This window comes from Aptenodytes patagonicus, chromosome 10 (assembly GCF_965638725.1).
Source record: "Aptenodytes patagonicus chromosome 10, bAptPat1.pri.cur, whole genome shotgun sequence".
NCBI classification, from domain to species: domain Eukaryota; kingdom Metazoa; phylum Chordata; class Aves; order Sphenisciformes; family Spheniscidae; genus Aptenodytes; species Aptenodytes patagonicus.
In genome coordinates this window covers 5851000-5861921 of record NC_134958.1, presented here as the reverse complement: position 1 = coordinate 5861921, position 10922 = coordinate 5851000, and the positions used below count along the sequence as shown (strand labels likewise).

Here is a 10922-nt window from a genome sequence, read left to right as displayed (position 1 = left end):
GTAAGTAAATAATGCTTCCAGCTTTTTTCCAAAATCTTTTTTGGCAAAAAAAGCACGTTCCAAAGGAACACTTTAATAAAACTGCAGATTCTGGAAAAAAACATTCCATTCAAGAAATGTCAGCAACCTCTATCTTGGGGCTCATTCAGGCAATTTAATGAATACAAAAGCTAACACTTCCCCCCCCTTATAATCAAGAAGGACTGGAGATACATTTTTAAAGGGAAATTAATTTTGGAAAACACTAGAACTGTAGGATGTGTGTGGCATCAGGCCAAGTACTCGATATTAGCTGTTAATTGGAACTCAAATTCTTACTCCCTTTTGCGGGCATGTACGCCTGAGAAGGGATGAAACCAGGGCAGTCCTATGCAGGGCTGTATGCTACAGAAGTCACTTAAAACCATTCCTATAAATGGTCGCGCCTCGCTAGCAAGAGGTGTATATCTAACTTCCAAATCCTGGTAGAATAGAAACTTAGAGTTCATTTATTTTAGACTTTAACAGCCCCAAGTATTAAGAGAAAACCCAGCTGGCTAGAGAACACGTTCCCATGCTCCTCTGCACAAAAAGATGATGCTGATGAGCTATGCAATGGATGTCAGATGATTTGGGAGAGAAGCTCCAACCCCATGTGATCCGGTGGTGAGGGAAAGCCATGAATTTACTGAGTATTATTTCTTCTGCCTGGCAGTGAAGACAGGAATAAATGAGCAGTCACCGCTGAGGAGTTCTCCTCTATTTTAATCCTGAGACATGCCCCGCAGCATCACACTTAAGAATTTGAAAACATTGAATCACACCATTTAATTGTGGGTACTTAAACCTTCGTTTGACTGTGGCAGAGTTTTGATTCTGAAGACACAATACAGAAAACCAGAAAATTTAGAGTTAACCTGGACTTAAAATTATGGGGTAAATACAGTGTGAACTCCAGAAAAAATCACTGCTATTTTAAGAAATTATTTTTCTTCCCCGTTACTACTATTCTGTTGTAACACAACCCAGCGGAGTGGGCTTTGCATGCGTGGCTGTGTGTTGCCAAGTGATGGTTCGATGATTAGTAATTCAACATGGCCTTGAATTCTGTCACCCACAAACTGGTAATCAGACAGCTTATGTCTATTTTGCCAGGGCTTTGAGGAGAAGATGGAAGGATTTGCCGCCTTCATGAATATTTTAGCAGCAGGGCTAATCTGATTCCATATGGTATTAATAGAAGTTTACTTTTTTTTTAAACAATTAGAATAATGTCTGAGAACAGCATTTGATATTAGTCATGATAGTATGAAAATATTGTGTCAACATTTTTTCCATGAAAAATATTGCAAGAAAAGATGTGTTTTGCAGATGCTAGTCTTCAGGACACATTCCTACTATTCGGTCACCTGTGCTCCTGGGGTAGGGCAGTTAGCAGTACAGCAAATACCCCAAACATATATGGAAGAATGTGTTCATTGGGAACGAGAAGAAGAGGATGTTCTTCACTGGGAAAATGCAGAGTACTCAATCCTATTTTTAATGACCACCTTTCATTTCCTTGAAGATCCTAAATTCAGTGAGGCAGCTGAGGGTAAATGGGGGGATGCAGAACTGACCCAATCCTCATTTTGGCATTGGACAATGTCAAACCCGTGCACATGTTTCTCATTGCCAGCCTTGCCCGTTCAAGAGGTGAATCTGCCCATGCGCCTCCGTAACATTCAGCAGCTTTCGGGCAGCCTGATCACGACTGGGAAATCTTACTGTTCTCTATGGAAATCAGCTGTTTCAGGCATCAGGAGCAGCAGAGGAAACACTAGACTGATGCTGGGTATGATTAAAGGCAAGTTTAGACAAGGATCAGCTGTGTCCAGCACCATTCCAGGAAGCGTGGGGGGCAGTACTTTCCTGTGACCCCATATTATTACTTAGGCTCTGGCTAACCACATTTCACATAGCTCCTTCCTGCACTTGCTCAGTGCTCTGGTCTGTCTCCATCACGCACAGTCGCTGCCGCAGATGCTGGCAATGTAATTGTAGCATGGGGGAATACACGTAGCCCTGTCCAGACAGATACAGCTGCATAGCCTTAATATCCTCCCTTCTGGGGTTTGGGAATTAGCATAATCTCTGTGGTCATCCGTAGCTCCAATGCACCAAGGGCATTTCTCGAAAATCCTGTTCTCTGATTTTGCCTTCCATCACCGTTCAATACTCTAATTGATAGATCGTAACTTTGAGGTGAAGCACAACGTGCTTAGAATGGGAAATCCCTGACAAAACCTGTAAACATCACATTACGAAATGATAGCTCAGGCTCTGAAGGATCACCAATCCACCATTCTTCTTCTGGTCTCTCTGTCTTTATCTGTCCTTCTGCCTCACACCAATGGACAGGATAAAACACATCATGAAAGAGGCAGTATGAAAAAAGAGAGTCCTGCTTACATCCCACCGACAAAGCTTTAAAGGTTATTCCCTTTCCCAGTTTGCTGTGAGCATGCTGCCCTGGAGTGAATTTCATGCACGCTCAAGGACAAACGTTGCTCTGGAGTGGTAGCAAGTGGCTCTTCCAGAAGTGTGCATTGGTCTGACTGCCAAACGGGAAAAGCCCAAAGTATCATCCTAGCCCTGATCACATTGTGTTTTGCAACGTGGTGATTGAATTCTGAAACAGCTAACTACTTTTTCTTTGTTTTTTCTTAAACAAAGATGAGGGGGGAAAGGAAGATGCTTATTTTCCTGCTTCCAAACACCCAAAATGCATTTGCCTAATATTGTCCAGCAGCCTTATCTTCAACAAAACTTTGTGGACGTGAAACACTCGGGCATAGTGAATCCAGATGAGATGAACACAGTAAAATGCACGTCAGTCTCTAGATACCCAGGATGTTTTGTGATAGATTTCCCTACTATTTTGTCCAGTTCAAAGCACACACCTTAGGCATTGCTATTCCACAGTCTTTTTCTTATCAGCATTCATCTCAGTGTGCCTTCCGGTGCTATTTGCACTGTATCGTTCTCTCTTACCCCAAAAGATGCGGCTACGAAAGAAGAATCTGTGTGCCAACTCTTATCACTCCACTGTTTAAAATCCTGACATTGAGCCTCGTATTTGAGGGGATCAATACATGATCCAGCCCAGCTGGATAGAAATTAATTGATGTGACATTTTAGAATTAATTCAGAACACTGGGCTAATGCTAAGAGGGGTTTTAATTACGCAGATGAAACCTCCTACTTCATGAATTCCCTTAGTCGCAGTTTGCTGGAAGCTGCAAGAGTACAGCAGAGGGAAGTATAAGTCAGTGTTTGCCTTGTCTTTACCCTCTTTTCTCAAGCATTGCAGAGTTAGTGGACATTGTCAGAAACAAAATGCTTGGCCAGGTGGATCTTCTGATTAGTTCTTATATATTGGCATCTGTTTTTAACATAAGTATACTAATACACTTATTTTTATATGTTAGCAGATACAGTAAAAGAATTAGATTATATTTGAGGTGATCTGACAGGATGGATAAGAAAGAAAAATGATCTGTGGCTCTATATCCAGCTATTAAAATATTCAAGATGGTTTTTCCTTCTTTGTAAATGCAAATGCGAGAACCACAAAGCATATGGTAAGGGATGCTCCATCACTTTTAAAGCACACTTTTGCTAACGTAGAAATGAATTATGCTGCATTCCATAATTCAGGGATTAGGTTTTTGAACATAATTAAGGATGTTCTGTCTGGTCTTTGAGACACAGGTACACGTGTTCAGTTTATCTATTTCAGAAATAAAATCAAGTGGGAAGCTACCAAAAATGTTTCGTGCAAGCTTTTAAATGAAAGGGTCTGCTGAGAATTTGCATAATATCTTACTTGTGAAATGTAAAACCTGTCATAAATCATAATTCAATTTATAAGACAATTAAATGCATGTGTTTCTGTTCTCTTTTATGGTTCTTGGAAATTGTTACCTTGCGTAGCTGGAGAAAGAGGGGCTAAAGAAAGCGGAGAAGGAGCACATTAGAATAGAGGGCAAGTATCAGACAGCCGCTTCCTTCACATATTTGTTTTTTCCAGCTGTCCTGTGCCCAACTGAAATAGCACAGCATGCTTCAGATTCCTCATAATTTCTTATTTCCCTTAGGATACAGATTGCCTTCTATGTCTCATGGGACTCAGACGGTTTTGTTGCAATTAACTGTGAGAAATTTTCTGCCATTTTAGTCTTTTTGCAGCTTATGATCCTCCGTAAATCTCTCTGATGAGATAAAGAAAACTCTGTAAAGAGGATAAAATGTTGTTTATAAAACGTACCAAAATACTCTTCATAAATTCTCATTTCAAACAAGGCAAGGGCTTCCTCCAAGTTGGCAGCAGTATTTCTCTAATATACAATGTTCTTAAAGTATACTTCTCAGACTGCATTGCCATAAATGTAAACGTGTCCTACCGTTAGTTTTATTGTATGTCAGAACGTATCAATCTTTAGTGGATTACAGACAGATCACTTCTAGAAATATCGTTGTAAACCTAGGAATCATGAACCGAGAAATGAAATACTTTTGTCAAGATGTGTGGATGTTACAGTACTTGAATCTTTGCATTTTATTGCATTCGCAGGCTTTGTAATAGAGCAGATGGGGCAGCGGGAATCTGGGAAACTGGCACTTTGGTTCCACCCTGAGCAGTGAGTGAAAAAAGGCCCTTTTTCCACGCAGAAGACCAGCTCTGTTTTTTATTAAACTGACTGATTTTTCACTCCAGCTAGTATTATAGGGCTAACGAGTTGGAGGGATGTCACACAGTGGCAGAATTGTTAAAGAAAGCCTTCGTCTTGCTGGAGGTGATAGTAATGCGCGTATTTGTTTCTGCAGAATTTAGCTCAGGCCCTTATTTCTGAAGGTGGAAAGGGATAAAGATGTTCAGGACTGCCTAGTGACTTGGAATTCCGTTTCTACGTCTCCAACCCAACAGGTCTCACTCACCTCATGCTTTAAATCATAATATCCTGATTATAATATACCAGAAACACATACCTTCAAAAGAATAAGCTTTTATTTTATTTCAAAGTGAGAAACATGGCATTTTGGGAGAAAAGGCTTTACTCACGTAGTTCTGATCTCCGTGCCAGTTTGCTGATTCAGGCCCCAGTGCTATTTCTGGGATCTATCTTTTTGTTGTGTTATGTTTTGTTTTGTCTTGGGGTTTTGGTAAGTAGACCAGTATCGTTTATAGCTTTTTGGTTTTTACCCGGTTGCTTCACAGAATGGTTTCAGGGATATAATTAGGTATGCACTGCGAAAACTATATTCCCATACCCTATGTGGTCAGTTCTGCCTGCGGTAACCACCAACAGCCTCTATCAGCTTAACGGTGTCTATTGTTGGCAGTGCTTCTTCCAGTGACTGATGTTAGTATCAGGAAATAAAATAAAATCTGCTTAATAAACATTGTAAAGAAAACAAGTTATGTGTTAATGTATTTGCACCACTATTCCTTTCTCAGGCTTGATAATCAAGTTTCATTGTTTAAATTTCAGTTGTTAATACACGGTTAGATTTATACAAACTTAGAAGAAGCTTGAAATGTTAGAGCTGAAGTTAAGAGAGGAAAGGTGCCTCCGTGTTTGGTTCCTAGTCCATACTTTTACTAGCATAGGAATACTTCTCTGATCTCCGTTACATTTCTTAGGTAAGAGGACTTCTGCCACAGACATTTCACCTTTAGGAGGGTTTCTCTAATACTCAATGTCATTTTCCCTAAAGGAAAAGCACTGCAGAATTTAACAGCAATAACTGTGGAGAACATCATAGAAATTACATTTCTATACCTCCAGGACTGAATAGAGATTAATATAACTTCCACATTCTTATCAAGGTATTTTATTGCATTTTATAGGAAGATTACAGTTTTCTTTTAAATTATATGGGATAGTTTAAAGAACAAGGCTGTAATTTCCTTAACAAATGCTTTTGAGACCTTCCTATGATAGTTCATGTTTTAAATGTCATCATTTTCTCTATGGCTTATTTAGGCAAGTGTGGTCATCCATACGTGACGAAACAAATTTAAAAAGGGCACATAATGTTCCAGTTCCGAGTACTTGGGTGGATGGGGTTGCTTAATATACATATATCACACTTGTTCCAAACTACCCGAGACTTTTGGATGAATTGGCTGCAATATATTAACTCAATTACGATGGAAACACAGATCAAAGAATGTAGCTGGGAGGTCTTATTAAAGTATGAGACTTTATTAAAATGTCCCTGGTTTTGATTATACAGGATTAAAATGTCTGAAACTTCACTTAGCTTCTTCATGTCCCCAGAAAAGAAAATTCTACTGGGGAAGTGTAGGTTCAAGGTTTCAGACCTTGATTTTCAATTCTGTTAAAGTGGAATTGTCATAAATTGGTAAGAAAAGCCAAAGACCTTTTTTATCCATCATTCACTTCAATTTATTACCTTTTTCTTTTGTGATTTTTGTTTCTGGACTTTACTCATTCGCATGGAGTAAACCATTTTGGAAAAACTTCAGTTTTTTCAAAGGAAATAATACCCCCCCACACAACTTTTCTCCATTTGAAAGGAATAAAAATCTTTTACAAATGATTTGTGCACGGCATGGGATGAAAACACATAGAAAGGTACAGGTTCAGGTTTTCCAACTTGCAGGCCAGTGCTGAACTTTCAAAGGAAAGGCGTAAATGACAAGCAGTGGCAGTGTGCTGCAGCCCTCAACTGATCTATTTCTACTTCCAGTGCCAAGATGCAGAATGCACATGTATGCTGAGCGCTAGTATCAGTGATAATAGCCCTCTAAATTGGAAACAATCATTGTAAAGTCACCTAACAGATATCCTCTGCTACATAATAACAAGATTGAGATAAAAATCACTTTTCTTAATTCGTTTACTTCCCTGTTGCTACACGTCATGTCAACACTTGTTTGTAATTATATTAATATGGTAAGCGAAGCACCCCCTGTTGTGCCACATGAACAGTGACAATTTTCCATGTTGCTATCTTGCGTGTGCGTTATATTTTGTGCTTGGTATTGACATAGCGCTGTTTAATCTCTCAGCAAGTGCAAGGGTAGAGCCCAGCGCTGTCCCTGCTTTTGCTGTGAGGAACTCCATTCCATAGGAATTAGGCTTTCAAGGTCCACAGCTTGGCATGAACTTGGAGAAACATGAATTCAGTAACTAGATTGATTTCATGCTTTACTGTGTATGTGTTCTTTGTATTACAGCGAAAATAAAACACAGAGTATGCATTTCCACCATTACTAGAACATAATTTTAAGAGCAGTGATGGTTTCTCTCTTCAGTTACCAGTGTTACAGATCTCACCACAGGTATGGAAAGGCTCAGAATGAGTTAGCAAGGAAGTGGTTTATTACAGATAAACAGAGAATAGTTCCATTCATTTATGGCTTGTTTCAAGGATTCTCAAAGACCCTGTGTGCTGGTTTTGGCTGGGATAGAGTTAATTTTCGTCATAGAAGCTAGTAGGGGGCTGTGTTTTGGATTTGTGCTGGAAACAGTGTTGATAACCCAGGGATGTTTCCGTCACTGCTGAGCAGTGCTGACACAGAGTCAAGGCCTTTTCTGCTCCTCACCCCACCCCACCAGCGAGCAGGGGACACGGCCGGGACAGCTGACCCCAACTGACCCAAGGGATATCCCACACCATATGACGTCATGCTCAGCACATAAAGCTGGGGAAGAAGGAGGAAGGGGGGGACGTTCGGAGTGATGGCGTTTGTCTTCCCAAGTCACCGTTAGGCATGATGGAGCCCTGCTTTCCTGGGGATGGCTGAGCACCTGCCTGCCCAGGGGATGCAGTGAATGAATCCCTTGTTTTGCTTTGCTTGTGCGTGCGGCTTTTGCTTTCCCTATTAAACTGTCTTTATCTCAACCCACGAGTTTTCTCACTTTTACTCTTCCGATTCTCTCCCCCTTCCCACTTGGGGGGAGTGAGCGAGTGGCTGTGTGGGGCTTAGTTGCCAGCTGGGGTTAAACCATACACCCTGTTAATACTGCCTATTAAGATAGAGAAGATGGGAAGGAGAGAAAATCAATCCCATTTCCCAATCTATTTAAGTGAACAAAGAATTGCATGTGGAACTGAACGGAGCAAGTCAACAAAGCTCACACTAAACAAAAAAGCAGCTTTATTTGCATAATTATGTCTGAATCACAGTAGATTTGACAGTACGTGTTCCATTCTAAGCCCTAAGGTCTTATTTAGGTGGAGCACAATATCAAATATACTGGCTGTAATGTGCTTTTTCTGGGCTAATCTAATGTCTCATGGGATATTACGCAAGGGGACAGCACACACAGTTGAATGGTTTCATTGGTTTATATTCAGTTACTGTTTGGCTTATTCCATACGTCTGTCGAAAGCTATGATAGCGCACTGTCAGATCTCTCCGGGTTTGTTTCTTCCAGGGTGGCTTCTGTATCTCTAAAATAGAAATGAAATGAGAAATATGAATGCTTTTCTGATAAGAGAGACATAAGGCTTAACCCATGAATACTTGTAAATGCCTTCAGAGGACGCTTCAGAAATGCCTAATGCTATAAATTACAGTTTTATAAGGTATTTTACTAACATTATAGTATTAGGGGTTTGGCCCATTAACCTTTATGCATGTATGCAACTTGAGGTAATGGAGGCTCATGGAAAAGCTTTCATGAGCAGTATTACCTGTGCAGTTTGAACATGAGTCTTTACAGAAACCTAAAGGAATTGAGCTATGCCCTGTTTCCTGCAGCAGGGTAAGCTACTCCAAATGTTGCTTTCCTCATTAAAGGTAAGAATCTAGAAATACTGTGACCAAGGTTCCCTAAAATCACAAAAGCGTAGTTTTATCTGAATGAAAGTACGCCATATTTACAAAATTGCTGATATTAGCACAATCTGCTAGTATTAGCAGGGTAAATGCCTTAAGAATTAAGAATGCCTGCTGAGCATCCAGAACTCCACAGCATCAGGAGGCACTAAAGCAGTAAGATGCTTAGAAAAACAGCTCAACATCTGATAGGCAAAAGCACAATAAATCAAAGATAAAGTAAACTTTCTAGATAAGCAGGCGCGTTTAATGCTACTCTGATTAAACTCATCTACAGGAAATGAGTAAACACAGCCTCTATGCTTTCTCCATCTTTCTGCCAATTTACATCTTAATGGCTAAACTGCTTCAGGTTACTTATTCAGCAAAGCAAGGGATTGATTTGCAACTTTTCATTTTGAGTGCTTCCATTAACTTCTGCAGGGCTGTTCAGGGCAACTGAGCACAGCCATGGGGCGGCGTTTAAAGATTAACATGCCTTCGCAGCATTCCAGGGGTGTGAAAAAGCCATAAAGATTTTTTTTTTTTTTTCCAGTAGTAAATGCATACCACACGTGACTGCTGCAGTTATTACACTGGTGGCTTTTCACAAATCTTGCATTTGTTAATTCTGCAACATTGGGGTTTTTTTCCCTTAAAGACCCGAGTTATGAGATTATGAGAAAAATCTCAGATTTCATTCAAAGTGTATTTTTAGTCCTTGTGTTTGTAACGGAAGGCCTTAAAATGTGAGCCGAGCGAGTTGCAAAGGATCAGTTGTTCAGTTGTGCTACTTAGCTTGAACGTGAGCATAGTGTGAAGTAAACCACTGTTTTTAGAGGGATATGATACAATTCTTATACTCCACCCAAAGGAGCACAGAATGACCTCTGAATTCTTGGATTTTTTTTTAAAGAATTCCAAGAGTTATTACATTTTCCTTTGTAATTCCAGGAAATTAATATTATTAACAAAGGGCTAAGATGTTTCTGTATAGCACTATCCATTTGAAGCACCAAGTCCTCCATCTTAGTCAGACATATGCTTAGTGTATTTGAAACGTGAAGATGACACCACGGCTCCTCTTTTCCCCCCAAAATCTCTAGGGCTCACTTCATGCTTGACTGAGCTGAACTCCAGCCCCACGTCAGCATGTGTGTTGATCCCAGGGACCCAGAGAAATGGCACTCCTGAACCCCGAGCGGAGGAAGTGTTGGAGGTATGGACTCATGCGGCTCCGTCCCACTTCCATCTCCCAGAGGACATCCCCACCTCAGGGGAGAAGGGATGCCATCGTCTGGGGACGACAGGGATGGCGGTAACGTTGTCTAACGGTTCCCCTCCTGCACCCCCTCAGCGGGGCCTTCAGTTTTGGGTGGCGGTAAGCTGCACCCCAACCTCCCCCTCTCTGTTTCGGGGGCAGCAGGCAGCACCCCGACCGCCCCCCCCTCAGTTTCGGGGGCGGCAGGCAGCACCCCAACCACCCCCCCCTCAGTTTCGGGGGCGGCAGGCAGCACCCCGACCGCCCCCCCTCAGTTTCGGGGCGGCAGGCAGCACACCAACCGCCGCCCCGCGCCCCTCTCGCCCGCGCCCAGGCCTCCGCCAGAGACCTCTCCCTCAGGAGAGTTCGCGCCCTGTGAGGAGCCGCGCGCACTGGGGCCGCCGGTTCGAGCCCCGCGGGGGGCGGCTGCTTTGGGACCGGGGCGAATGGCATGTTCACCCCGGTACTTGCGGGGCGAGACGCGGGGGAGTCCCGCTCGGCCGCCGGCGGACGCGGGCCCAGCGCACATGTGCGGCCGCCCGGCACATGCTCACTGCGCGCGGCGCATGAGCAGACGCGGCGCGGGGGCCATCGGACATCTTGGGCCGCCCCGCACGGAAAGGGGAGCGCCGCCGCCGGGCCCCGGGGCGGGAGCAGCCCGCCACCCCCGCGCCTCCTGGCCCGCCCGCCCGCCCTGGCGCCGGCTGCCTTCCCCTCCCCCGCCTCCCCCGGGCTGCTCAGAGCATCCCTCCTCCCCTCTTGCATTTGTCTTAATTCTTCTCAGAGACAAGATGGCAACGCCGGCGGCGGTAAACCCTCCCGGTGAGTAGCTGCTGCTGCCGTCGC

At 42.8% G+C, this 10922-nt stretch overlaps 1 protein-coding gene across 1 annotated transcript in view; it reads left to right on the top strand.

Annotated features, from left to right (window-relative positions):
- The first annotated feature begins 10785 nt into the window (after positions 1 to 10785).
- ARNT2 (aryl hydrocarbon receptor nuclear translocator 2) overlaps positions 10786 to 10922 on the top strand; it is a 109186-nt gene continuing 109049 nt past the window's right edge. The window contains exon 1 of the mRNA XM_076347907.1: positions 10786 to 10898. Coding sequence (XP_076204022.1) covers positions 10868 to 10898 — 31 coding nt within the window. The 5' untranslated portion in view covers positions 10786 to 10867. The remainder of the gene's footprint in view (positions 10899 to 10922) is intronic.